Source organism: Coturnix japonica, chromosome 6 (genome assembly GCF_054131305.1).
Source record: "Coturnix japonica strain WE chromosome 6, WE-NBRP24, whole genome shotgun sequence".
NCBI classification, from domain to species: domain Eukaryota; kingdom Metazoa; phylum Chordata; class Aves; order Galliformes; family Phasianidae; genus Coturnix; species Coturnix japonica.
The window spans coordinates 31,194,883-31,222,408 of record NC_140668.1 but is presented as its reverse complement, the minus strand read 5'-3'; the positions used below and the strand labels follow the sequence as shown (position 1 = coordinate 31,222,408).

The window sequence follows — 27,526 nt, the reverse complement described above, 5'->3', positions numbered from 1 at the left end:
AAGACGCTTCCTGTTCTTAAATAAGCAAAAGCAATTCTTCTCTCAAAAATCTGTCAAAAGAAATACATAAATTACTTAAGACTTTTCAAGCTAGCTCCTTGGTTTGTCACAAGGCACATCTGTTGTGCTACACAGGCTGTCAGCAAAAGCTGCTGCAAGTGCACTGGTATCATTTATTACTCTGTCTCCTTTTTACAGGCTCTATTCATTTCAGCCATGTTTACAGCAGTATTAGGGTTGTAGTATTACTGCTTGTGTCACTGTTATTGAAGCTGAATTAGCACTTCATGGTGAAGCAAAGCAATCACCCTTTCCTATGAGGCGAGGCAGTGTCAGCCCTCTATATGAGGCTATGCCCTCCCATCCTTCATGGCTATGGATAAATCCTGATGACAATGAAGTCTGTACAATTCTCTACCACACAGACAAATATTTCCAAGTTTGCAGAGCAAATCTCTGCCAACACAAAAGAACTCAGCCTATGCCTTCTACTAAAAGGAAAAAACAACCACAGCAGAACAGTCAATGGTTCACTCCAAAGACATAAACAAACACTGGAGAGAGGAAGCATCAGCAAAACAAACACAGCCCCCAGCAATTGGCAATGAGGTGCTACACTTCAGGAATGGTGTTTTTTGTCTGTTTTTTTTCTCTGCAACACAGTCATAAAGAATCACATACTCCACGGCTATGTTTTGTTATTTGAGGTATATGTATGTGTCTTTTAAAGACATCTGTATACAGCAGGAAATTGCTACTGGCAACATTTCACATGTACTTTCCAGAAAAAGTGATGCACATTTACAGCTTCAGATACCAGCAAAAAGTGTACAGCCAAGAAAAACACCACACACCACCTTCAGATCTTCACACCGAAGGCTCCTAACTGACTCAACATATGGAGTCAGCAATGGGCAGCGCTTACAGATGGCACCCTCAAGTGACAGTCAGAAATCCACAGTCTCCAGACACGTTCAATTTTATTAAAAATCAAGAGATTGAAGCAAGAGCAAAGTATGGTGATGCCCAGCATCTTACTTGTATAGTATCATTGTCCAGGAGCCAGCAAACACAGGTAACCACGATGCCATACCTGAACCATTCATCTGTACATACACTATGGTAAAATGTCTTTCAGTGAGTATTTACAACACACACACATCCCAAAAAACAGGCAAAAAGAAAAGAAGGCAGAGAACAGAATAGAAAACAAGTACATTTAAGGGATGTTACAGAGTCATACGCAAGCTGGAAGGAAAGTGCTGCAATTTCAAATAGAAATACACCCCATGTTTTAATAGCAATAAGAGAGTAAGAGAGCACTTCAGTCATGATGCTGCCTGTGAGTGGTTCTTCTTAGATCAGGAAAAGGCTTAAGGATTCCTCTCTATTCAGAGTTATTTTTAGGAAGCCGTTTTTTAGGGAGATTGGACGGGGGAGTTTTGTAGGGTTTTTTGGTGTTGTTGCTATTTTAAAATCTTAAATACTTTTTCCCTTCCATGAAAATCTCTAAAGAACGCAGAAAAGCTTATGAAAATCAGTTTTTAAAAGGTAAATTCATTAGCTCGTTAGGTTACACAGTCAGTGAAGTGCGATTATATTTTTCCACTGAGCAAAGAATGAGATTTTCTGTTCACACTTCTGCCATAGTAGCAGTTTTCCATGGTTTTTTTTAGTAGGTTCTGAATATAAGAAGGCAGCTCGCATGGAACAGAAGCTGGGTGAGCTTCAATGACAGTCAGTTCTCTGCTTAATGCTTACAAGTGATGGAGAAAGGAGGGGCAGGCATATACTAAGGCAGACTCTGAGGTTTCCTTCACATATCGACATTTTAACACATTTGTTTGTGCCCGCAGCACACACGTACAGGTTTCTTCTGCAAAACTGACTCTTGCCTCCAAGGAACGGACCAGGGGAGCTAGGAGAGAATATACTATTGGAGAATACAAAACATAGGTGTTTACAAAAGCACCAGGCTTTTATGTCTCATTTATGCAAGGCTGTAAATGCCAGCAGTGATGGCTGTGAATATTTCTGTACACTTCAAGCATCAAATTTTCATTAACCTGGATTTTTGTCAGTTTCTAAATATAAAACCCTCTTGCTGGAATTTCTGCTCAGTTACCAAATGGATCAGTACACAAAATATGCATTATATATGTAAGAAATTATGTTAAGTTGCATCATAAAAGAAAATACAGTTCAGGGTTGTTCCCAGAATTTAGCAGTAATTTGAAGCACATATTTCAACTCTAACATTTCAACATATTTCAACTTCAAGAGCCTTACAGTGATGATAACTTAAGGCATAGTATGATCTAAATTATTCTTCTATAGTAACACATTTCCGTAAGAGAATTAAATATACACTTACTCTGAAGATCCTTCATATCATCACAATATTAACCCTGAAACAGTCCTCCTCCCCACTAAGATTAGGCTTACTTTGTTACAATTAGAACTCCTAAGTATCTAAAATTACCTCTAGGAAAAAAAACTAGACTGTTTTTTTCTAGTACACTGCAGCCTTCGATGCAAACAACCCTGGCAGCGTGATGACTACAGTACATGGCAAAGGTGGAATGCACCTAAAATGTTGATAAATGTATGAAATTAACATCTCTTTCAAAGCTTCATTTCCTTTGATGGAAGGAATTCTGATCACAAAAGCACTTGAGAAGAAATAAGTGAGTAGTACTTACTTAATGTAACTATGACTTTTGCCCATTATGCATTTTGCTACAATCCTTTCTATGCTCTTATAGACTTCGAATCTTCTGTCTCTGGAAAACACACCATGAAACCAATTTGCAACTGAAGACAAAAAAGTAATTTCAGAGTAATTCTCTCACATTACATTCCAGTAAAGCCAAAGTCTTAACCCTTATTTTCTTAAAGCACTCCCAGAGGGAGTCCTAGCAGGAGATCCAGGGCACATGTAGTCTGTATAAAAAGCATTCTTGACACTTCAATGTAAACTGTTCACTGCAAAAGCCTGTGTGCTGCAGACAGCACACCCCACTTCTACAGACACCCAAGTCCACCCCAGCTTTACTAGCTCAAGTTACCAGTTAATAACTTCAGGCAAGTTGAATTCCTACAGCATTAACAGCAAAAGAGCACTTACTTGCAGAGAAACAGCCGAGATAACTTCTTTGTTCATTTCTGCATGTAGCACTCTAGTTCATTACTGCCTCACCACGGGACTGAAGCAGAGCTCCTAAAAGGGCAGGGGGAGAGCCTGGCCTGCACTGGTTCATGACACCATCCTATCCATTGCAGAGGGGCCAAACTATCAGACCATAACCTTCTGTGATTCTGCACCTGGTCACTCCTACTTAAGCAATACTACCCTTCTGTGTAAATACCTTGCTTACTTCTAATTGCATCCTAAAAAACAAAACAAAAAGGCACCAGTTTAAAGCAGTGCCAGCTCTGAAACTGTCACTGTCCTACTTCAGTCCTTAACAGAAAGCAAAAGCAAACCCCTAAAACTGGCTAGAAAAAAAAGTTTCAAAAAGCTGCACTTAAGTAACAGATCTACAAGCAAACCTGTGAAGTAGATTTTATTACAGAATAAAGAGACTGATCCTGACAGTTCCCAAGTGCTCAGTGCTTCCTACTGCAGCCAGCCGTGAAACCTCAGAAACCTTTAGAGAACAACCAAAGTGGTGTAACCATAAAAGTCCCTGAAATCAGAGGAGAGAAAAAAGGGCAGGAAGACAGCAAGCAATTCTTCAACCTTTGCAACATCACTTTGAACAGAGTAACATATGACAACATAAAAAAATATTGTTGAACACAGGGTTTGATGCATTTCACACTGCTGATCTCTTAGCACAAAGCCATAGCAGACAGGAATATTCTGTATACTCTGTACAGAGACTTTGGTTCTAGTGGATGTTTCAAGTTCTATATGGCCATCAAAACATTCCTGAAGGAGCAAAGGAAGGAAGCTACTTCTAGAAATAGCGAACAACAAAGGATTTTATTTCCTCCCAAAGTTTTTAATGATATTTAATTAAATTTTAGTTAAATAATGGCGTCTAAAAGGACAACGTTATTTTTTGATTGGTACTCACAGTCACAACTGGTGCCTGCCCCAAGTTCCAACAGTGTTAATTTCTGTAAGACCACTTGAAAAGTAAAGAAATACCAATTCCCTGAATGGAAAGTAAAATAAAGCATAGAAGAAATAAACAGTGGAGATGCCTCCCCAGCTACAGTGACACTTACTTGCTCCCCTGACATCACATACTGGCCTACTTCTGCCCCATTGGAGTTTCAGGAATAGCAACAAAGAAAAACTTGTCCCATTTAGTCCTGCACTGTACTCCCTGGGGATTAAAGCACATTGGTTTTCATGGACAAAGCTGAGAGCACAAACCACCTAAAATCAAAGTGCACAGTCATATAAACAATGAAGTTACAAAGTTTACAGGGTCAAAACAAAAGCTTCTACTAGCAAACAAGTAAAGACTCATCATCGCTTGTACTGATTTCAGAGAGGGGAGCAGAGGACTCTAACATTGGCACTTCCACAGAATGGCAACAAGCCGCATGAATACCCAAAGGCTCCTCCCGATGAGAGTTAGGGCAACTCCGGTTTTGTCCATCCACTTGGATATGAACATTCAAGGGGCTATCTGAATAAGCAGATTCCCACTTTTTTAAGGGTAACCTACATGGCTCTTCACTCGGTGGATGACTTCTACTTAAATTACTGCCCTCTGGGACAGTCCTCCTGGATGCTGACCCTCCATGGATTGTTTCTGTGACACTTTCAGACAAAGGATCTCTGAAAGACTTTCCTGAATCCACTTTACTGGGCTGCTGGAGCTCACTGCCTGATGTCTCAGCACCTGCAGATTTATCAGTGTGTACAGACTCAGGCTCTGCTTGAGTAGCAGTGCAAGTGTTCTCTAAGACATTCGAAGGCAACGGCTCTGTGATTTCAGTCTCTGGCTGCAAGGTGCTACATCCAGCTTCTTGCAGGTCACTGGCAGGGGCGTCTGCCTCTAAACTAGGTCCTTCAAGTGAAGGCAGAGGACTCCTAGTAGTCTCATCAGCATTGTTGATGACTCCATCACCCAGCGTTGTCTGCGAAGTGTGGGCAGGTGTCAGGAGAGGGATCTGTCCTCTCACCCGAGGTCTGTGGAAGAGTCTGTTCCAGAGACGGCCAAGGCGCCGCCGAGACGAGCTTCGTCGTGACGAGTGACGTCTCATCTGCCTCCTCATGGCTGTCCGGATGTTCTGCAGCACAGATGCCTGTCACACAGATGTAACCAATTTAGCACACATTCCAAACACTTCTCCCACAGCTCATTCACTAAGATCTCCCTTTTAAGAATTCTCCTCATTAAATTTGTATTTTCTAACAAACTATTAAGATTGTCAAAGCCAGCTTTGTCTCTACCAAAACATTCTCCACTAGAATGCTTTCTTAATGAGTTTAATCTCTTCTTGTTTGCCCAGCAAGATGCTCCACACTTGCTATGAGATCACCACCAAAGAACAAGCTACAGACCACCAAGTCCTCTGTCATCAGCAATAGCAGAAGATCCTCAAAACCTGGTAACAGGAGAAAGGCAAACGCACAGTACTGCTGCCACTGAGTAACAAGCCATGAGTGCTTTATCACACTCAGAACGGCATCACAGTGGGATAATTTTAAGAGTTCGTGAGAGATTTTTAAGAACTCAACAGTAAAATATCAGTTTGACTTAATGGCTTCCCAGTGTAATGTATCTGTAAACAAAAATTAATTCTAGAATTGCCCAAAAATCCTCCTAGAGACCTACTTTCTTATCACCTCAGACATTTACAGTTTCAGCTGTTTCAGTTCTTTTTTTAAATATACTTTATCTGTTCATTCTGTCTTGACATACAGAAAAACAGCATGTGCTTTTCTCACTGCTGTTCCCTAACAAACAGATTTAATGTGTTCAAAACTACCCAGAGCACCAAGATAAATGACTACGATCCTACAGCTCAAAGTAAAACTTATATATTTCAGTGAGAGCACTTCCATATAGTTAGCACAGCTTCTCTGCTACTGACAGAACACGGTTCCAGATCAGCTCTAACTTAGAGCAGTCTGGCTGCTACTAGGTTCATCAGCACTCATGTCACCATACTTGTGATGCATTGTACACAGGGAAGTCTTCGACTGGGGGGATCAGTCCTTGTGCAATCAGCTGCCCATAGGAAGGTGGAGCTTCCCGCCGCACAAATTCTGCCTCAAGTCGTGTCATCTGGGTCTCAAATGCTCTGGGAACAGAACCACAGCAGAGAAAAACAGAAGAAAACTTGCAGTCAGTTCTGCCTCCTCTCATGTTACCGCACAGACACAGCACAGAAGGATTCAAACTAGCAGCAAAAAGGCAAATCTGTACCAGGGCTCTGTGAAAAACCTTATCAGGACATTAAAGCTAACAAAAGGCACAATAGTAACAGTGAATCAAATCAGCAAACACAGTCTCAGTTTGGACTCCAGAGTAAATGAACGTTTTTCAACAGGACAACTTACGCCAATAAAGGCATTAATTTATTCTGCTTATTTTTGGATAATATAACATGAAACACCACAACAAGCATACACCAAGGGCAGGTCCTACAGCTGCCCTGCCAGAACCAAGGCACTGGGCTTCCCAGCACAGCATGTCAGCTTTTGTTCCAACTCCTTCAGTTATCAGGAGAAAACAAAACAAAAACACAAGTGTCAGCAACATGACACAAAACTGGTGCATATGACAAGAGACAAGCACCAGGATTCCCTTCTGACTCTCTCCAAAAGGGCACAACCACAGTTGCACAAACATACAAAGCACACACAAAGAAAGGAAATTTCTCAAAGTAGTCTTGGTATCTGTTATATTCAGGCTCTGCCAGGCTACACAATAGATGTGTATTTTCCATAGATCATAGGAGAGATGACATTTTCCCTACTTCTGAACATCCTGACTACTCTTCTCTAAGCCTAAATGCAGTAAGTTCTACGTAACACATTTCACAGTATTTTCTCAATTCTCTGGCTAACAATTTACTTTTTTTTCTCCTCTGAACAAAGAAATACGCAGTCAGTTATTAAAGAATCACAAAACCAAGATGTTTTTATGTACCTGTATTCTCTAGTCCTCAGAGAATATAATTTAAATGCACAACCCAGAGCAATCACCAGCAGCAGGCCACACACGAGACTCCCAATCAGAGCAGCTGTGATGACCTTCCTGGGTACGATCACCAGGCAGTTATGCTCATCGCTTCCATCCTGGCAGTCTTCCTGGCCATCACAGCGCCAAGTCTCAAAGATACACAGATTCGTGCCACAATGGAAGTTCCCTGGCTGGCAAGTGAAGCAGTTTTTTTCATCTGAGCCATCTGGGCAGTTCTTTTGGTTATTGCAGCGGTCAAGTATTGAGTAGCAAAGCCCACTATTTCCTTCACATGGATATTCATTCTTCTGGCAAGCTGGACAGTTCTCCTCATCCTTGCCATTTGGACAGTGCCACCAGCCATCACAATGTTGCTTATCCGTGAAACACTCCTCGTCACTTCCACAGGGGTGCTCCCAAGGAAGACAATAGCCTTTCACCTGGTAGGTTGCATTGAACCCATGGCCGGTGCTCTTTGAGCGAGCATGATATGAGACCGTGAGCTGGCCCTTTGATGACTCCACGCTCACCGGATGCCTATTGTTGTGAAACGAAAACGTTTGCAGTAATTTATCGCCTCTCTCTTCGATGCCATCATACACCTTTACGTAGTCATTGTAGCCTAACTGCAAATCAAGCTGCAACAGAACATGTCGATTATCTTGTGTATCCACGTACCACGTGCAACGAAGGTCTGATTTGCTGTGATCAGCACGGAATAAGTCTGGGGAAGCAAAAGATCCATAAAAATTACCCAGCTTTTTGCCACAGGAAAGATCAGGACAATTATCTTCGTCTGAACCATCACTGCAGTCTTTAACTGAATTACATCTCAGCTCGTTCATCAAGCACTTGGTGGAGCGGGCTACGCTGCACTGGAATGTTCCTGAGGGACAGATGCTGGATGGAGGCTCTGTTGGAGGGACAGTGCAGTTTCTCTCATCTGAGTTATCCCCACACTCATCCATGGAATTACATTTCCAAGTACTGGGAATACACTTTCCATTTGCACAGTGGAATTCATCTGACTGGCATGCAGCCTGACCCATCTTTCCTGTGAAAGAAGACAAGCAGAAAAAAATCAATATCAAAATTTCTGTAACCATCCAATGTCACATTTTAATATCTTCCCTATCTGTGTGTCACAAGTCAGTAGGTCAGACCAGTATACTTAAAGAAAAGCAGTAAGAAGCCAAATAGAAAAAGTATCAGCATTACAACGCTAACACCTTAATAACCAAGACCGGCCCCAAGACTCTCATCAACAAATAATACTCATGTCTTCAGGTTTAGTAGAGTGCTTAAGCAAAGCCAACAAAACTGTAAGGTTTTACCTCTAATATAAGAAAGGCGAAATCCCTGAGACTGTCCTGAGCTTGATGCATCTGAGTGAAAAAATATCCAAACGTGATCCCTTGCAGAGATGAAAGACGGAGGTATGGAAGATCCACACACTTTATACTCCTCTCTCTTGGAAGACGGGCCAATCATCAGCCAATCTACTGCACATTTCTGAGATTCTTCCAAATCAAAGTTCTTAAAACTGTTAGCAACAAAAGAAAACACAAGCAACAAAAGATATTTATCTGGAACAGTCAAACAGTGAAAAAACAGATTGTAGCAGTTCGGTTTCTTCACAAGCAGTGCTGACATAAAGAGATCACATTCAAAGATAATGAAACATCTCCAGTATCTTCAGCACACAGAAACACAACACTCAAATTCTCCCAATTTGGAAAAGCACCCGTCTCACTGGCAAAAACAGCCTGCCAAGTAGCTCCAAAAGCTGAAAGAACGCATCTCTTATTCAGAGCCCATAAGTGAAACTACTTCCTAAAACACACACCCAAGTAAAAGAAAAATTAGCAAAAAACATTACAGGGAAACATAATAAATTATTTCAACAATCTCTTCTGACCTTAGAAGCTACTAAGAGATGGAATGAGACTGGAAACTATTGTATTGGAATAAGAACAATAGGAAACAATACAAAGAACCCTAAAGGGACAAAGAAGCAAGACAAAAATCAATTTTTCAAGCTGGTGATAAACAGGGAGAAAACAAGATGAGAACAGCAAGAAAGGAAACGGAACATAAAGTCTCTTTAACTGCATGACTTTTTAGTTCAAAGAACAACACATTCCCCTTCTGAGAATGCAAATCCAGAGCATATGAGACTATAACCTTTTACCATCCAACATCCAGCTCTCATGCCAATAGCTATTCCTAGCATTTCACCCAGTGCAAAGAGGTGTTCCAACTGTTTACTGAACACAGCCATATAATACTCCCTAACTTGGAGCTCAGGAACCATATTGGGTGTTTGCTCACACTCTAATAAACAGATTGTATTTGTATTCAGTAACCTGCAGTAACAACAGCTTTGTACTCCTCGCTGTGAAAGGGCACATTGTTCAGGACACTTAGAACTGTATTGTATTCTTCTTCAACATACCTAAGCTACACACAATTAACTTGGTAACAGTCTGTGCATACTCCACACAAACACCTGAACAGTAAAGTCAGAGAGACTGAAAAGCTGCTATAAAATAGGAACCTCCTTCCACAAAGGACTCCTCAGAAACAAACAGGAAGAACTATTTGAAAAAGATAAATGGAAGATAATTTTCTGACACTGAGGCGATTTACAAAGGCTGTAAAATCCTGCCAGATCTCGCCCTTTGAAGGTGAACTTTGTAAACCAGCCAATTCATTTTAGAGGCAGTTCAAGCCTACACACAGCCCAGAATTCTGCCAAATGTATTGACTTGAAACATTGTTTTTTGCAGAGTTTTCAAAAAGAGAATGAAGAATAAGAGAGCCCTGAAAATGTTAAATTAAAATGGAAATTAAAGTATGTCCAGCAGCTTGTTGGACACACGTCCCTCCTCTTTTCTAACTCTTTTTCTCCTATTATACTCCATGTATCATCCCAGCTAGGAAGAAATCTTCCACAGTACCCAGTTCTTTGCTATGTAAGCAATCTCACCAAGCTTTAGAAAACAGCATATTTTGCAAGGGAATCTTACGTTTTTTATTCTGACTTCGGATTCACTTAAGTATTCAACCATGAGAAGAATTTCTGACCCAGACGTTCTGTAACACCTTCTTAATGACCAAGTGTACAAAGAGGCACTTCAGCATGAAAAGGAGTTACATGAAGCAGCTACGAAACTGCCAGCACCCACGGAAAGTCTGTTGTTTAAGATCTGAGATAGCACTACTGAGCTACCACGTTGGTTTCACTTTCTTTTTCTCAGCTGTCACACACCAAGAAGAGTTTCTATCACCTACTTGGAATATTATTTGTAGTGTTTTCCTGTCACAAAGAATTTTTTATTGTAATCGTTGGAAATAGCTATTTGTCCAACATCATTTGTAATAGAAGGGAACAGTCACTAAATCAAATAATGGAAGCTCGGAATTTGGGAGTGGAGGAGGGGGAAACAACCAGAAAAAAACATGCTTAAGTGAAATAAATGAGAACATTCACTACATCTTTTAACTCATTTCTGTGGAGACTTTAGATGTACCAAGAACAATCTTACAGAGCTGAGCAATTTGTTCTTCCCTGCCAGCTCCAGCACTGCAGCCAAGTCTCAAAGGTCACTCATTTTCCCCACTACACTCACGCTTGGTTTACAAACTTCTGCAAATGAGCAATCTACCCTGTATTTGTAGATAATTACCAATAGTTACCTCTATTTGCACATATGCACAGCTAATAAAGAGCGAGGAAGAGATGAGAATGAAGAAGAAACTTTAGTCCCACCTTTTAAAGCAGAAACCTATGGAGGATAACTGATTTTCCTGAGTACTGGCTCTGGATCTGAGATCACAGATCTGGGATCAGAACAGAATCCCACACTTCTCCACCCAGAAAAGCAAGCATTAGGCTCAAAGCCATCCAAGTACACAAGTGGTGAAGCAGGATATACATGATATACATGACAGAGGGTAGCAGATTTAACAGCCTTCTTGAGAACACCAACACACAATGCCTCACTGCGATGCATGAGCTACTGAAGCAACTGCCTCAGTACTGAGAAAAGGGAGACAAAGAACAAGAACAAACTCCCTGTTTTCTGAGAGGCAAGAAGTACCTCAATTGCATGCTGGTGCCTCAAAGTTTGAAACATCACTGAATAAACACAATTCCTCTGAAATGTAAGCGTTCTAGTTTTGGTGTAAAGTTTTAAATACAGTAGATGCCATAGCAATTATAAAATTCTTTCTGAGGGCACAAGCAAAGTCAAAACAATTACATTCTATTTCATGCAGAGTATAATTGAAACAAATTTTGCTTTGATTAAGGCATTGTTACTCCACAACAGCTCTCCACAAGCACCCTTTTACATTACATTGTTGTCAATAGAAGCAAATTTTGTCCTATCTAAATTGATGATGATTTCACTTAAGACCAAAAATACCATGTGTTTGAATGGACTGTCAGTCAATCTCACAAGAAAAAACTCACAACAAAATATGAAGCAACATGCGTGCATATATAAATACAGAAAACTGGCTTTCAATTTCAAAACAATCCATTTGCAATGAGGTTTTGTGCAAAAAGATTCTGCCATATTGATCTGACATTAAATAGCTGACTGATTTATTTTACCTAGGAGTTCTGAATAGGGCATTCAACCTCTGCTACTTCACTTCTTTCATCATCTGTAATCAGATCTAGTGTTGCTGTTGTAGTCTTCTGAAGAATAATTCAATCCTGCTACCCACAAAATAGAGCATGGGGACGTTTACTCATTCACTTCAACTTCCTCAAGCCGGAATACAAATTTCTGTGCCAAAAGGATCAGCCCAGCAGTTGAGTGATTGATGGTATCGAGTGTAAGTAAGAGAGAACATCCCTTCTGCTGCTAATTCCTTTTAAAGTAATAATAATAGAATAAAAATGTACAATAATAATCTATTTGACATTGGGAGCATTCAAATCCCAAGTATCAGAACAACTCAGTGGGAACGGACAAATGTAGCACAGTCTGCTTTTATGGAATACTGCAGTAACAGGTAAAATCATCTCATTTTTCTTTAAAGGAATGTTATTAGAAACAGGTACCTCCCACACTGAGCAGGACTCTGTGAATTTGCAGGGAATTACGGGATGGGTTGTGATCAGATCTAGCCTGTAACATTACTCAAACGAAGCAACAGCAACCTACAACAATATTCACCTATCAACTGTTACATACTTGTAAATTTTTGGATGGAACTTCACTAAACCAACTTACCATAAATACTCACTTACACTCTAATTAAGAAAAAAAAAACCAAACAAAACTGAATATCTGCAAAATTAATCCTTAGAAGAGATTTTTGGCATCTGCACCAGAAAGAGCAGAAGCCACTAGAGGAAAAAAAAAGCACTTGTATGAATAATGGGGGGAATTCCTTACAACCCTCTACCTAATTTACGCACAAACAGATACAGATCAAAGCTGGGAAAAGCATTCTTAATGTAAAAAGATAAACATGGGATGATGATGAGTGTGAATGAGAACAGTTAAATGCTTGAGACCCAGCAGATGTAAAACCTGAATGAAAGTAAGAATATTAAAAATGTCCAACTTGGCCCTCCTAAGTCATTAAATTTGGAGAATAAATATTATGGGTAAATTAGTAGAGCACAGTCCCAAAATACATCAGAGCGGCCAATTAAGCAAGAGAAGTTACTTCTATTTGCCAGCCTCTCACAGCAAGTGCAGACTGTGAACAACTGATGACTTAATTGGCTCATTAAAAACTCCTGTTTACCCACTGGAGCACAAGGACCTGGAGTCTGGTTCTATCCTATTCTGCTCCCCACTTCCAAGCACCAACCCTGCAACCTTAGGCAGGAGATACGGCTGGTTTTTCAAAAGTACAACGAACTTAATTAAATACATGGCTACTATGAGTTTTTCCAATTAATATCAAATTCTGAATCACTGAGTTCAGTAATCACAGCATCAAATGGGCCCTTCAATTTGTCACATAAATACATACCAGCAAGCCTTGACACAAACACACCTCAGCTTTACTAAATCTCCATCTCAGTTGGCACCTCAGTGTTTTTTTCCCCAAAGCAATGACACACATCACCGAAGTGAAAGCCAGCAAAGCCTCCTTAATTAATGCAGAACTTGAGAGGGTCACTATGTAAATCATTTCTCAACACTTGTATCTTGAATTCTGAACACGGAAAACATTTTACTCTCAGCCTCATTAACTCCTATAATAAAATGCAATTATTTATAGGGTCCCCACATCAGAGCTAATTACAACAACCAGATAACAGCAACTGATAAAGAACCTTTATCTTTTCCTCAGATTGGTGGAAACAAACAAATGCAGCCTGTTAAGGATGGTGCAAAAAAACAGTTAAAGGGTTTGACATCTCCCTGATCTTCCAGGACTTACACGTTGTCTCCTGTGAAAACAAGACCTAAACAGAGAGAAACTCAGACAGGAAAAAGAAAGTTTCCAAAACAACTCTAATTATCTGAATATCAAGTGACACAACATAACCCTGGAAAACAGTGGCTACACACGTGACCCCAGGTCTCAACAGCACGATTCTATCAGAAACAAAAACTTGAATGAAAGGAATGAAATGTGCATAATTAAAAAGCAAGAAAAACATAAGTTCCCATTCTTGCAAAGATCCTCCCAAGGATTTCTAACAAGTAAACTACAGAGCAAAACTGTAAGTGTGGAAATGTGAGGATATGAAGATAATCAACACCAACATGAAAGGTAGATACCAAAACTAAGCTTCTAAACAACACTTCCACAGGAAACAGCACATCACACCCACATGTAGATCCCTGCACTGTTCTATTAAAAGCTGCTGAATAATGGGTTTATTAAAAAAATGACCGACTGCATGTTTTAGAAATCAAAACCACTTTCAGTTGCAATTTTATCCCTCAGTGACTCCTGCTGTATCCCAAATATGCTACTTATATAACACTGCTGTCATACCATCAGTGAGAATCCAAGATCAAGGCAAACGCTTTCAGAATGACATAACACAAAGGAGGTGGTGCTTTTTGTTTTGTTTTCTAAACCTGTTAAAAATTAGAACTCGTCCTAAGAATTACTTTTTCTTCCTAGGAATATTTCCTATGCCCCTGTCAGCACACAGCTTGGACAAGGAGCACACCCCACTGCTAGGAGGAAAAAGTGTTTTAATTTGAACCGTGTTTTCCATTTTCCTAGGCTGGCATGACAGGCAAAGTCAGCTGCTGCTTTTATATCTTTGGCATTAACAGGGCTACAGTCTTCTAAAGAAACCCTCAGATGCTGTAACATTTTGCATTTCCTACACTGTAGTGAATCACTCCAAGGACATTTATAGTCAGAAACGTAGCACTACAACACGTCGCTACCCACAAGGCAAACTACTCCCTAGGATGTAAACACACAGCTCCCATTGTTTGCATGTGCAGATGAGAGCAGGATATGGCTTTGTATCCAGTGACAGAAAACAAACCCATTAGAAAGAAATCTTTCAAAACTATTGCTAATGGACACATTCAAGCTGTGTACACACTATTACTGGTTTCCTCATCCCAGTTTCCTTCAATTCTTTACCCTCGATTACATTCATACCTGCTAAAGAGGATCCTAATTCTAACTAGGAGCTCTGAGACATTTTCAGAGCATAAACTGCAGCACTATTCTCCGGTGCCAAGTCCTGTGTCTCATTTATATGCTTTCTCAGAGCTTCCAACAATCTCTGCTTTGAAACAAATTCTCCCAAGTCCAAAACAATTTAATGGGGTTGAAAAGCATGTTTCTATTTATGGTGCTCAAATGTTGGCAGGTATCTACTTCCTTACTTTTGATGAGTAGATCCCATTTTGAACTAGGGATGGTGGAGCCCTCCTATTATTCCATCTGTGGCAGATTTGTTTTTAATTGCTGAGCATCTGCAGCTGAAGAGGTTTGCACTCCTTTTAAGCAGCTGAGCAAAGAATGAGCAGATGGTGTCAAATACAACAGTGCTAAAAAACCAAACAAAAAACCATTCCCAGGTTTGCTTTTTTCTTTTTTTTTTTTTTCTTGGATTGGGAAGGATACTACAATTATTCAAGAGAAATTAATCAAATTTACACTAAGCTAATATTATAGGCTAAAAATCCTTAATGAACCATGTGTAATATATTCTAGTCTTTACTACCTGAAATTGTGCAACAAATTCCAATTATTATTTAATTCTGTTAGAAATAAAAGTTATACAAAAAAGCATTCATCTTTTTGTTAACAAGCATCAATAAGAAACAATTATCTTTATCTGTTCATTAAGTACAGCATCATTTCAGGACATTACAGAAAAAGCCACTTTTGCTCCAAGAAACCTAATTATCCTACTGAGGCTGCTCCAGATTCTATAGTATTCATCTGTTCCTCCTTATAGGCAATAATGAAAAAGGAAACCATTTAATTTGAGTAAATATATCACTGCTTCCCACCTCATCATCTATCAGAGGTAGATGAAATCTCGCAGGTATTATGAAGACAAAAATATTAACAGACTGCAAATGACTTGCATATATCGACATGGATGCCAGAAGTAACATACAGAAACAGAATAGCAGAACAGTTCTAAAATGCAGGTGCTCAACCTGCAACGCATGCTCCAGTTTGACCAAGTTTACTGTCCATCCCTTCAATCGCTTGGTTGCTCTGGCAAATAGTTTGATATTGTTATATCAGATCAAAACATACAGCTCTAAGCAACACAGGACATCACAAACCATACCTAATTGTTATCATGTCTCCACGGTCTCCTTGAATGTACCAGCTGCAGTTTACTGCTGGAGGATAGTTTCGTGGCCAGGAAGGACTATAGATGACACCCCGTCTCTCTGTGTGCTGTTCAAGTTCTCCACTGCAAGCAACTGTTAATAAGAAGGGAAAAAATATTATTGTTAATGCTTTGCCTAATCAACAGCTCACATTAGCTTAAAGAGCTTTCATCAATTTCTGGGGATTGCAGACAAATGAGAGTCAACAGTTTCAGACTCTTATTGCTTTCTTCCCTGCTCAGTTTTTAATTAAGGCACCCACTTGAACTGTAGGTAAGCATAACCTGCATTTCAATGCAGGATCAATCAATAACCTTGTATGAATTTACCAAAGGCTACAGTCAATATCTCTGCACAGATCTGCAAGAGAGGATGTAATGCAGAAATCCTTACCAGCTGCCCAAAGCCTGGCTGTGACACCAACTGGAGAAGATCCATATTCAGTGCGAAGTACCTAGAAGCCCATTTTGCTATTACCTATTCCTGGATACACTCCTTCTCCTAACCATATGACAGACCTGAGTGGTGTCATGGTTAAACCAACAAAAGAAGACAAACACTTAACTGGACTTTGATTTCAAACGTTTCCACTGAAGATTCCTGAGTACTTTAAATTCCTCCTGAGCTCTCACAGATATAAACTTTCCAGAAAGGGAAAGCTCAGTGTTTTCAAAGCCTTCTCAGATCCTCCGATGGAAAGCTGCAGGCCAATCAAAGCTGCATCAAATACTTACAATTTGTAATTAAGCAATTCAAAACTGGAAGTGAACTGCTCCAAGGACAAGTGGGAAAGCTGCTCTGCTGGGAAGATGTACTCTCAGCAGACTATGAAAGAGGAAATCTCTGTAATGCAAAAGCTATTCTGAACACTCTCCAAATATATATTTAAAACTATTTCTAAATCAGATGACTATCTGGAGCAGGACTTCTGGATTACAGATGAATGCTCCCAATTTTGACATGTTTCATTCCCAGCTTGAGAAATGAAGGGAAAAAAAAAAAAAAAAAAGAAGGGGGAAAAAAGGGTTTTCTACTCTTTAAAAGAAGTACACTCCGATATACATCACAGACCTGCAGCATTGCTTACATCCAGCACAGATGCATCATTTTGGGTTGAGAGCCAGGACAGTCCAGCTGCACAGGGACGGGCGAGGTGCCAGCAGAGCCACACAGACGCAGGCACTGCAGGGCCCAGCCTGCAGCATCCCCTGGAAAACCAGGGCTGGTGCTCACCCACCTGCCCACAGCAAGCACTTCTCAAGTGAGAGCCACAGGAATACAAAGCACAAGTTGAACAACTTACATGAGGCGAAACAGAAAGAGCCATTATTTTTACCCTCCAAGCAGGATGTTCCACTGAATCGCGTGTATGCAATTCCTACTAGTTTCAAAGAGCACAAAAACCTCCCAAACACATACACACGAGTAAACATCTATTTTCCAAGCAAATATTTTGCAGTGAAGTGGTTATAGAAATACAAGAAAACCTTTGTTAGCACATTTCTAAAGCAGAGACTCCACACCGAACACTGACAAAATACAGAGATGCAGTTACATTTGCTTTCTTGTTTCTGTAAGACCCCACAGGACTTGTCAGCTCAGGCTCTCAACACGTTTCATTACACACACCAACGCAGCCTACCCAGGCCTTGAGATGTGCTCCTCCACACACCTATCACTGCACAGACATACCACAGCAGCAAGGGAGGACAAGAGGAGCTGGGAAGTGCATTTCCTGCTGCCAAGTTACTGTAACTGCTCAATGGGAAGGAAACAATGCACACACAGAACAAACTCAGCACACAACACCATCCAGAGGCTTCCTGCGGAGCCTCACAAACATTTCTGTTCCCCTTGCACCTACCCTCGCACTGGATTAATATCCTGCATTGACAATAAATGCACCAGCACAGAGAGCACAACCAGCTCTTACACAAAACTGATCAGAGCTCATGTTCTGAGAAGGTCTGGGTGACACACTGCTGACTGCCCACAAGCAGCTTCACTCTCATTCATCGCTGCAGTTCAGCAGAGAATTCCCCCATTACTCTCCTTTGAGCCCCTGTGCACTGACTGCTGCGTAGCAGACAAGGTGAAGGATTCAAGCACTGCTTCTGAGCAGCTGCTCTTTCACCTGCATAAATGACAACTCCATTTTGAAACAGAAACCCACACTAAACAGAAAAACCACGAGGGCACATTGCCATACTGCTGGGGTTTCAGTGACAACAAAGGAGCCTCAATTCCCTTCCTAGTTCCTGTGTGAATTTTGCAGAACCACAAATCTACATGCAGTCTGTGTTACTAAGCTGGACTTCAGCACAACACCAAGTATCAACCTTAAGGAAATACAAGCCTTCTCAAATTGCCAAAACATCCTAAAGGAAAAGGGAAGTCTCTAAATAGCAATGTGTGCTCCTGGATGATGAAGGTCTTACAAGCAACGATGCACAAGAAGAGAGGTGACAACTTTTCTGCAACAACTGTTTGTGCCTTTACACATAAACGTAGCAGCAAAGTGAAAACTCGATTTACAAAACCCCCCCAAAATGGCTCACACTTTCCACATTCTGGATGGTTTTCCATTAAAAAGCAAACCTGGACAAACAAACCAACCCAACAAAATCTTACTGAGGTGATTTTTTAATTCTCAAGATAAATAATAATCTTTTATAGATTAAAAACAATGAACTTTTCAATGTCAGAAGGGGTTTGAGTTTAGTGTTTTCATCAAGAAGGCTGAGGAAGCTGGGCTGCTCAGCCTGGAGGAGAGAAGGCTGCAAGGAGGGGAATTAACTTGTTACTTGGATAGACAGTGGTAAGACAAAGGGGAATGGATGGATGTGGGTTAGTGGGTATGAGGGGTTGGACTGCTGGTTGGACTACACGACCGTGGTCTTTTCTAACACTAATGGCTCTATTCTATGCAATGTTTAGATGACCCCAGCAGAAGATCAATCTTTGCACCCTTCTGTGATGCCCTGGGACCTGCCCCAGCCACAGAGGGTACAACTCAACCACCTGCTCCAGACTAAGAGAAGCCACAAGGTGCTTTCTCTCAAAACTTAATGTCTAGCAAAATATGCCGCCTAAACAGCTGCCTCAAGGCTGGCAGAACACTCTCTCCCCCAGTTCTCTACCTGCTCCCTCAAGGTGTGCTCACACACACTGCTTAGCACAGATCCCTTACGCCTACGGTCTGAAGGCTCCCACTCGTTTTATCCATCCCACAGCCAGCTGCTGCTCCCCCAGCACCAGCACACACAGCTCGCTGACCTTGCAGAACCTGAGCACTCTGCAGGACCAAGAAGCAGCACCTGCTCACCTCAGGTAGTGGAAAAGCACACGGCGGGAGCACTTCTCCCTTTCAGAGACAGCTTTGATGGCTTGAAGTGCTGTACAAACACAGCTGAGGTGGTGGCTGAACCTGTGTTCTCCAGAAATCTTTCTTTCTTTCTTTCTTTCTGAAGAGAAACCCCACTACACCTTTTTGTCTCTAATAGATGTTTAGTCAGGGCACGTTTGGGACAGCAAATGCCCCTCTCCACTTTTATTAGGGCTGCTAAGAAACGCCTCCTGCAAGAGGGATCCCAGCAGAGTTATCTGCCTTACAACATCACTACCTTCACCTGTTATCTTCCACCACACAGGAAAAGAAGTAAGAAATGAACTGCATTATGGCAAAGACCTTTTATGATCATTTTTCACACTGCTCCAGTTACAGTGTCAGCAATCAGAGTAACTCAAAGCTGTACCAGAACAAGAAATCATGAAGGCTACAGTACTGTAAAGGTTTTCCGCATACTCAAAGGAATAAAAGAGAAATGTTACAACCCTGTTTCTAGCAAAAGGACAGCACTAGAAAGGAGTAGAGCCAGCAGGAAGTAGTGTTATATACTTCAGGCTGAGGCAGTAATACCAATCTGCCTCTGCATAATTACTCAAGTTACACTCTGTAAACTTAAATACCATACAGCCAAGGGATGCCAAACTCCATGAGAAGCTACAATCCCAGCAGAACAGATCAAGACACAGATCACACTCTGGACTTTTCTAATAGAGGAATGGAAATATAGTATTGCAAACAACACACACCCTATGTGGCACATCCAAGCTGCCCTAAAATAAGCTTCAGGAAGACATCTAATCATACAGTTACTATCCTTTCCCAATTTAAATCTTCTCTCAAAACTCCGTGTTGATCTGAACACTCAGACTCCAACATTCATCAAGCCACTGCCTTAGAACTGTTTTTGTGTTTTCTCATTTCCTTTTCTCCTACTTCCCATATTTGGTTATTATGTTTTAATCTAAGTTGTAACATCTTTAGGCTTAAAGTATGCCCACAAACATGACTGTGGATTGAAAGGCACAGGACGACCCTTATCACTAGGAGGACTCTGATTATACTGCTCCAGTAACATCAGTAAGCCACAGTACAACTAGAGAGAAGGAAATTACACTAAGTGTCAGGACTCTGATTGAATTTCCACTCTAAGACTCACAAGATGTTCTTAACATTCTGGTTTTAGCTCCTCTGGGAACAGGCCTCAGCCCCCAGCATGATGTTCCCAGGCATGTCTTCTAAACACAGATTTTCCCCTAAGCATACCAGCACATAATGTGACCTTAGCTTCAAGCTTAAGATTTTTTTCCAGCACAGTAACACTGATAGAGACCAGTAACCATTCCCGCAAGATTTAAAAGTTCTAAGCTTCCTAAAATGTCACTGCTACCCTTTCTTAAACAAAGGTCATTCTGCTTTGCAGTACAAGTCTTCAAACAGCAAAAGAACAGTAACAACATCAAAACAATAAATATAAATAAGAAAAGTATATCTTACCTAATGAGGTAACAGCACTTTCTATCTTCCCACTCAGAAAGAGATTCACTGCAAAGATAAAAAGAAAAAACATTACCATGGGTTGCAGTGGCACAAAGAGGCAGTTCACAATCTGCCATTTCTAAGTGTTTGCTGCCGTGTTTATATAAAGGTATTACAGCCTTCCAACAAGAATTCTACTTATCTACACTGAGAATTCACATGAATCAACTCCCATCTTTCAATGAACAATACTAGTCCAGCATCAGCCAAATACGCTACCAAGACAGAAAAACAATCACACTAAAGCATCTGTAATCACAGCTAGTCACTTTAACAGCTTGTAAAAGAATTAATAAGATTAACTTTAAATGCATCCTCTCTGAATAAAGCAGTTTGTTCCTCAGGTCAATGTCACCTTGAAAATAAGTTGCAAAAGCAAACACAGTTATCTTGGCTAATCAACAGCAATGAAGTTTTCAAAAAGGCCTATTAATGAAATCAAAGCAGGATGAGATGGTGCTTGCAGCTCACATCTGACTTCCAGGCCAGTCTTCAGCTGCTCTCCACTTTCTCCAAAGTCTCTCAGAGAACACACCATTAGAATCATCTGATAAGTGGGGCCATCACCAACATTTTTCCCCGTGCTGCTGTTAGTGCAGAGCTCAGTGCCAGCACACACTTCTACAGGAGTTTCCTCACAGGTTATTCAAGGCCCTTTCCTAGTGATTACACCGTATTTCACTAACTGCTCTCATCTTAACAATGTTCTGTAACCCACAGAGACAGCTCACTAATAACATGACAAACACTAAAGCAAATTAGAAAGGTTTAAAAGGTTACCAACACTTAATTCACAACACCCCAGCCAGGCACCCTGTTGGCTTCATTTTGCATGTGTTAAATCCAGAATCTTTCTATAGCCAATCCGCAGCAAGTATTCAGAAAAAAAAAACATCATTAAAATGAACAATGGAAGAGGAACTGCCTGTGTTCCCAGCAGTGACTGAAAGCCACGGACAATTAGCACTATTTCTGTATCAGGGAGGCAGGCTGAATATGGGCCCCATTGTCTTAGCACTGTCCAAACATCACAGGACAACAGCCCTGGCTCCAACCACCTTCTGGCCTGACAGACCAGCACAAGGGAAGGAAGCTGCGGGACAGCGCAAGGGAGGGAGGGCAGCTGAGTAACAGCTGTGGCTTGAGAAGAAACAGGCTCAAGCTACACGTGTGCACTCAAAAGCATTAATACTATGTTCAAAGGGTGTTAATAGTGCTGGTTTTATTACATAATTAATGCACAGCAGCATTTATTACACGACCAGGCCAAGGCGCTTTGTAAGCGCTCTGTCAGGAAGCACAGCACACTGTGCTGGGGCAGCTCCACACCTCAGCTGCACTATAGGAGCAGGCCCAGAGCAATGCAGTAACAAAAAGTTCCCCCATGTGGCATTAAGCACTGCTGCTCCTGTAACCATAGCAATTCAGTCACACACACAGAGGAGACATCAGCCAGCAATTAAGTGACAAATGTGAAGGATGTTATGAACATTAAAATATTTTGCTCCTAAGTATGTGAATGTACACAGCCACAGTCCACAGCAGCGTGTCTACACAGACACCAAAGTCCACAAACAGCCCCGGGAGAACAAAAAGTAAAAGCAAAGAAGGGCTGGAGAAGTGAGAAACAGGAACTGAAAGCAACGACAGGCAGAAAGGACTGGCAGGCAGGAAGTAACACGCAATAACAGCTGAAGCGCTGTGCTCTTGTGGGGTCTGCAGCACAATACCTGGTAAGTTCCCCCACTCCCTTGAGTGTCAGCTCTCACTACAGTGCAAGGGCCAGGCACAAAGCACTGCAGAGATCTACCAAACTTCCAACCTCACAACACATCCAGAGAAGGACAAGCAGTGCTCCGGCTTGGACTCTGGAACTCACATGATCTTCAGGGATGGCATTAGTCACTTCAGAACAACTGCGCTATTTTTATTCAATAACATAAGTTTTAACAAAGCTCTGAGCATCCCCAAGGAAAATAAATGGCTGAAACTTGTATTTTAGACTCAGGAGTCCAGCAGGCAATGTCCTCACGCTGCACACACTCCTGGCACCCCTTTATGTCTCTGCAGTACAGCAGCAGCAGGAGGCAGAGATGTTTCAGCTGTTCTGAAGCTTACACTGTATTTCTTAGTTAACATTGAGATGCCTTTAGTCACCACAGCAGACTTTAACTTTCCACACTTTCCTGGGCACGCGCTGACGTTAAAAAGAACTTCTACAGAAAGAGAATGAGCTGCGTGGCCACAGATACCCGCTACTGACAGTTTATGTAACCGATGCTGCCTATCACTTGGCGTTACTGCACACAAACCCGCTTTATCAGCGAGCAGCAGAGTGTTTCACAGCGCTCCGCGGGCTGTACGTTTATCAGGCAGCACTCGGAGCTCTCGGAAGAGTTGGGCTCAGCCCGGCACAGGCCCCCGGGGCGGGCACGGACGGTAACTCCAACCGCCGGGCCGCGCATCCGGAGCGTGCAGCCGGCTGCGGATATAGGGGGGGCAACAACAAGCGCCAGCGAACAGCGCCTTGCCCCATACAGGGCTGCCCGCGGGCGGACGGGATCGTGCCTCCGCGCTGCCACAGCCCGGCACCTGCCGCAGGACAGCGGAGCACCGGGGGACGCGTTCCCTGCCGGCCGCTCACACGGGCGGTGCTGCGGTTCCGCTGTGCGGGGACATCGCCGCCGTGCAAACTTTTATTTTAAAGCCCTGCACGGTCACCGCATCGAACCCAGCCCAGGAGGGAGGCGCGTGACCCGCACGGAACACGGCTCGGCCCGCTCAGCCCCGCCGACCCCGCTCACCCCCCGGTTCCCGCAGCGCAGCCCCGTCTCGCCGTGCCGCTGAGGCCGCCGCAGGTGCCCGCAGCCCGGCCCCGTGCCCGGCCGTGCCCCGCGGGAGCGGCCGCCGTCACTCACCCAGACAGATGGCGGTGAGCGGCACCAGCGCGCCCTGCCGGAGCTCCACGGCCGCCGCCTTCTCCATGGCGGGTCGCCGCCACCTGCACTTCTCACGGGGGTTAAGCGCTCGCTCCTACGCCCGCCGCAGCCCGGGCAGCCGGCATCGTGGCGGCCGCCTCCCGCCGCAGCCTCATGGCCGGGTGGGCGCTGCGCTCTGCGGGGCAGGTGGAGGAACACGGAGCGCAGCGACAACGCTCCAACGCCGCCGCCCCACGTGACAGCCCCGCCGCGCGGCTGCGGCGCCCGGCCCGGAGGACGGAGGCAGCGCCGCCCGCCCCGCTCGGCTCCGCTCGGCTCCGCTCGTCGCACACCTGGGGCCGCCGGCAGGAGGAGCGCGGCCCGCGGCGGAAGGGAAGGCGAGGGCCGGGCCCTCCCGCGCGGCGCCGGGCGGGCGGCTTCCTGTCAGGCGCGGGGCGATCCAACGCCGCCTCGGCCCGCTCCGCCATCGCGAATCCCGGGCCCCGCAGCCCCTCCGCCGGGCCGTGCCGTGAGGCCGCGCCCAGCGCTCCGCGGCCCTACGACCCCCCCTGCCGGGGGAAGGCGCCCCGCGGTGCCCGGAGCGATACGGCTTTAAACGGGACGGGGGCTGCCCCGGACGGACGGCGGCATCCCCGGCCGATGGGCTCAGCAGCAGCAGTGCGGGGCTGCTCACGGCACCGCTGAGCACTGCGAGCACTGTGCTGTGCCACGGGACAGAGACAGCAGGAGATTTACACCGAGCAACAGAACGAGGTTAGCCGGGAACTTTGTGAGATAAAGATAAAAATAACGAAAGATGGAATAACTTTGTTCGGGTGAAGACTTCCTGCAATGTACCAACTCCACCTGGAGCATTTCTTACCCTTCCCTTGTTCTTCAGGTGCCTCGCTAACAGCTCCTCACTGCACAATGCGCTGATCCTTACAACCATGCGCCTGCACCATCCCTGCTGTGCTGCCAGGCAGTGCCACCTGCCAGCTCCAAGGTGAAGCCCTGCAGTCGGTCACTGCTCTCAGTGCAATTTCCCCACGTGCTTTGTAAAAATGGCACAGAGCCACCTGTAAGGATGACACAAGAGACAGCAGACGTGTCTGCAGGGATACCATCCACAGCAGAGACTGATCAATGTCAAATACCGATCGGTATGGACAGCATCACAGACCAATCAATAACATCCACGATGGTACTCAGTTTCCCGCTACAACAATGCAGTTTCTAAGTGAAACTCATCATTAGGGGCTGCCCGTTCAGCGTTAAGGCCTACCTGAATTAGTGGTATAGTGCAGGAGCCTCTGGAAGTGCAGGAGCCGAAGGGTCACAGCAGCACCAATGCAGGTGTGTGGCCACCTCTGGCCCAGCCTCAGCTGCAGGAACCTGTGGGCCGTGGTATCTCAGAAGCACAGCAGGCTGAGGAGGAACACAAAGCAACAGCCATTGTGAGAGGGAGCGGGACACTGGGACATAGCAGAGCACGTGCTGTCAGTGAACAGTGCAGGTATTGGTTGCTGTGCGTGCCTCACTTAAGGTAACAGCTGCACAAACCTAAACATCTGGTGATGTGATTAAAAGAGGAGAGAAAAGCGTATTTAATTTGCCTGGGGTGCCGTACAGTTTAAAATTATTAATTAGAACTCTGGTTTTCATTTGCCCGCAAGCTCACGAGTGCGATTTCAGACACATATCGCAGTTAAACAAATACTTTCAAACGTGCCTGCAATAAAACCACTCCACAGAGCTACTCTGATGGCACCGTATCCTCCTTAAAATTAACCCACTCAGCAGAAAGTTTTGGCCAGGGAAAGAGAGAAAAAGAGCACATTAAAAAATGGGAAACACCAGATAAGGAAGAGAAGGAAGGCGGCGGCGGATGGGAAATCACTGGACCAGACAGAAAGTACTTGAGGGCATTGGTGGTGACAGCTCCGTCCTGGAGGCTGGGAAGCACATCACGTTGGCTGCAGAGAGCACATTAAAGTCAAAGCACGGGCTCAGGTTCCCTTTTGCTGATCCTTATTTGATAGTGAAAAACTCTGGCAGAGTGGTGAAAGAGAGGGCTGAGGGCTTGATGCCTGAAAGCACCGCGGTTCACCAAAGGACGTCTCTGGGCACACTGAGATATTGCTTTAGACCTTTTTATTCCAACAATATAAAGTGTGGCCGCAGCAATATCTTGGGGGTTCGGCTGATCCTTATCCTCGCTGAGCTACAGACTTGTGCTTTATCTCAGCAGCTCTTTGATGGGATTATTGTAATTGTAATTCACGTTTGTCTATCACTCTGGATCTTAATGGATGCCTAATGGATGACTGGCCCGAGGATCAATAGTACCACGTCTTGTCTACTTGGGCTGAGAGCAGTGAATGTTAAAACAAATACGCCTACTATGCTAAAGATGCAGAAATAATAAGCAGATCAATGCAAACTAAGTTTGTCGGGAGGTGAGAAGGCCCCACATGCAGCATGGGAGGACCTGTGGCCCTTCTGCCCGCTCACCCGGCCCTACCAGCACGTGGCTGTGCCCTTTTTAAGGAGCATAATAAATCACACAGCGTTTTCCACAACTAAATTCTTTCTAATCTAGCCAGACAATTCTTAAACCATTAATGGGCTGATGATTGTAAAATCACTTCTGTCTGGGTTTCTGAGCAGTAATCTTCAAATTATGGGTTTGAAACAGCAATAATAGAATGTGTCATAAAAGAGTTCTTCCTTGGTAGGTCTATTATTGTAATAAAATAACGTATCTAGTCACCTCTACATTCTGCATTAACCCTTTTTATGATAATTATGAGTAAAGCGTGTCTCTGGTTTCCCTTCAATAGCATCCCCTCACCTCTCTGAAACAGCAGGTTACATAGGGCTGAGAGCAAAGCAACGTGCACACCCTTGTATTACATTAATTTGGTTGAGATTTCTTTAAGCTCTGACCCCAGTATTACCTGTTCCAGAAGTTCGTTGTATTTATCTCTTCTCCACCATAACTCTGTTTCAAAGGAGAGGCAGCAAGAGCAGAGCTGTGTAGATAAGCAAGCCTTGAAATCCTCTATGTTTTCATCACCTCTGTTCTCTTTTGAAATCTGGCATTAAGGAAAAGTCAGGTAGAAAATATTAAGTACAGTGACACACGTAATTTGTTTCAATCTCACATAGTTTACTGCTGGCTTTACTTTTTAAAGGAGTTCATACTGTACCACCATGCAGTGCTTTCTGGCTGGATTTAATAAGGTTTACATTTAGTGACAACAACAGTCTCCCTGAAAGGGAAGAAATTTCTCAAGGGTACTTTTGCATTGACCTTAACACTACTCCTGTCTTGATCTATCATAGATCATTACTAAACTTCAGAGGGAGCTGCTTTCCTTACTCTTCCTCAGGAATTTGTTATGCATGTATTCTATGAAGAGCTGAAGAAAACCATTGTAATTCACATCTGTTTTATTCAGTGTGACAGGAATATATATAAGCAACTTGGTATGACAGGAAAGTGAATCCAGGTATTTGATGGAAAAACACTATAATAAGATCTCCAAAGTACAGGTTTTTCCAAAGAAAATGCAAAGTTGTGCTATTCCTCTGTGACACTACAATAAAAGCTTTTATTTGTATCAAGCAAAGCAGATTATGAGTAGCAATTACACTAGGGCAACTGCTTGAAAAATAGAATAATTTTCTCTTGAAAGGGCCATCCTTTGTAACTATTATCAAGGCAGCATTAATTGCATCTTCATTTTTCATACT

The 27,526-nt window shown here is 43.2% G+C and overlaps 1 protein-coding gene and 1 long non-coding RNA gene across 5 annotated transcripts; one reads left to right on the top strand and one right to left on the bottom strand.

The window, feature by feature from the left end:
* Positions 1–963: 963 nt before the first annotated feature.
* Positions 964–24,675, bottom strand: LRP3 (LDL receptor related protein 3). Of its 4 annotated transcripts, none has more exons than XM_015873934.3 (7): positions 23,768–24,675; positions 20,808–20,855; positions 15,919–16,057; positions 8,489–8,697; positions 7,122–8,208; positions 6,138–6,270; positions 964–5,268 (listed from the first exon to the last, which is right to left on the bottom strand). In XM_015873934.3, exons 1-7 carry the CDS (start codon positions 23,832–23,834, stop codon positions 4,462–4,464), a joined length of 2,490 nt encoding a protein of 829 aa, XP_015729420.2. In that variant the 5' UTR covers positions 23,835–24,675; the 3' UTR covers positions 964–4,461. The 4 variants fall into 4 exon arrangements, with proteins under 4 accessions (XP_015729420.2, XP_085407229.1, XP_085407228.1 ...); XM_085551103.1 differs by lacking the exon at positions 23,768–24,675 and adding an exon at positions 22,580–23,083; XM_085551102.1 differs by lacking the exon at positions 20,808–20,855 and having other exon boundaries at positions 23,768–24,058.
* LOC146760562 (uncharacterized) lies at positions 24,411–26,545 on the top strand. The gene is made up of 2 exons (XR_014947548.1): positions 24,411–24,541; positions 24,669–26,545. It is a non-coding gene; the product is annotated as an uncharacterized LOC146760562 (long non-coding RNA).
* Positions 26,546–27,526: the final 981 nt, after the last annotated feature.

Bases quoted from the DNA above. Each gene is read 5' to 3' on its own strand.
- LRP3 (XM_015873934.3), bottom strand. From the start codon at position 23,834: ATGGAGAAGGCGGCGGCCGTGGAGCTCCGGCAGGGCGCGCTGGTGCCG. The intron at 8,698-15,918 runs GTATGGTTTGTG...TGTTGCTAACAG, and splicing joins GGAGACATGATAACAATTAG to TTTTAAGAACTTTGATTTGG. The intron at 6,271-7,121 runs GTACATAAAAAC...TTCTGTTCCCAG, and splicing joins CTGAGGACTAGAGAATACAG to AGCATTTGAGACCCAGATGA.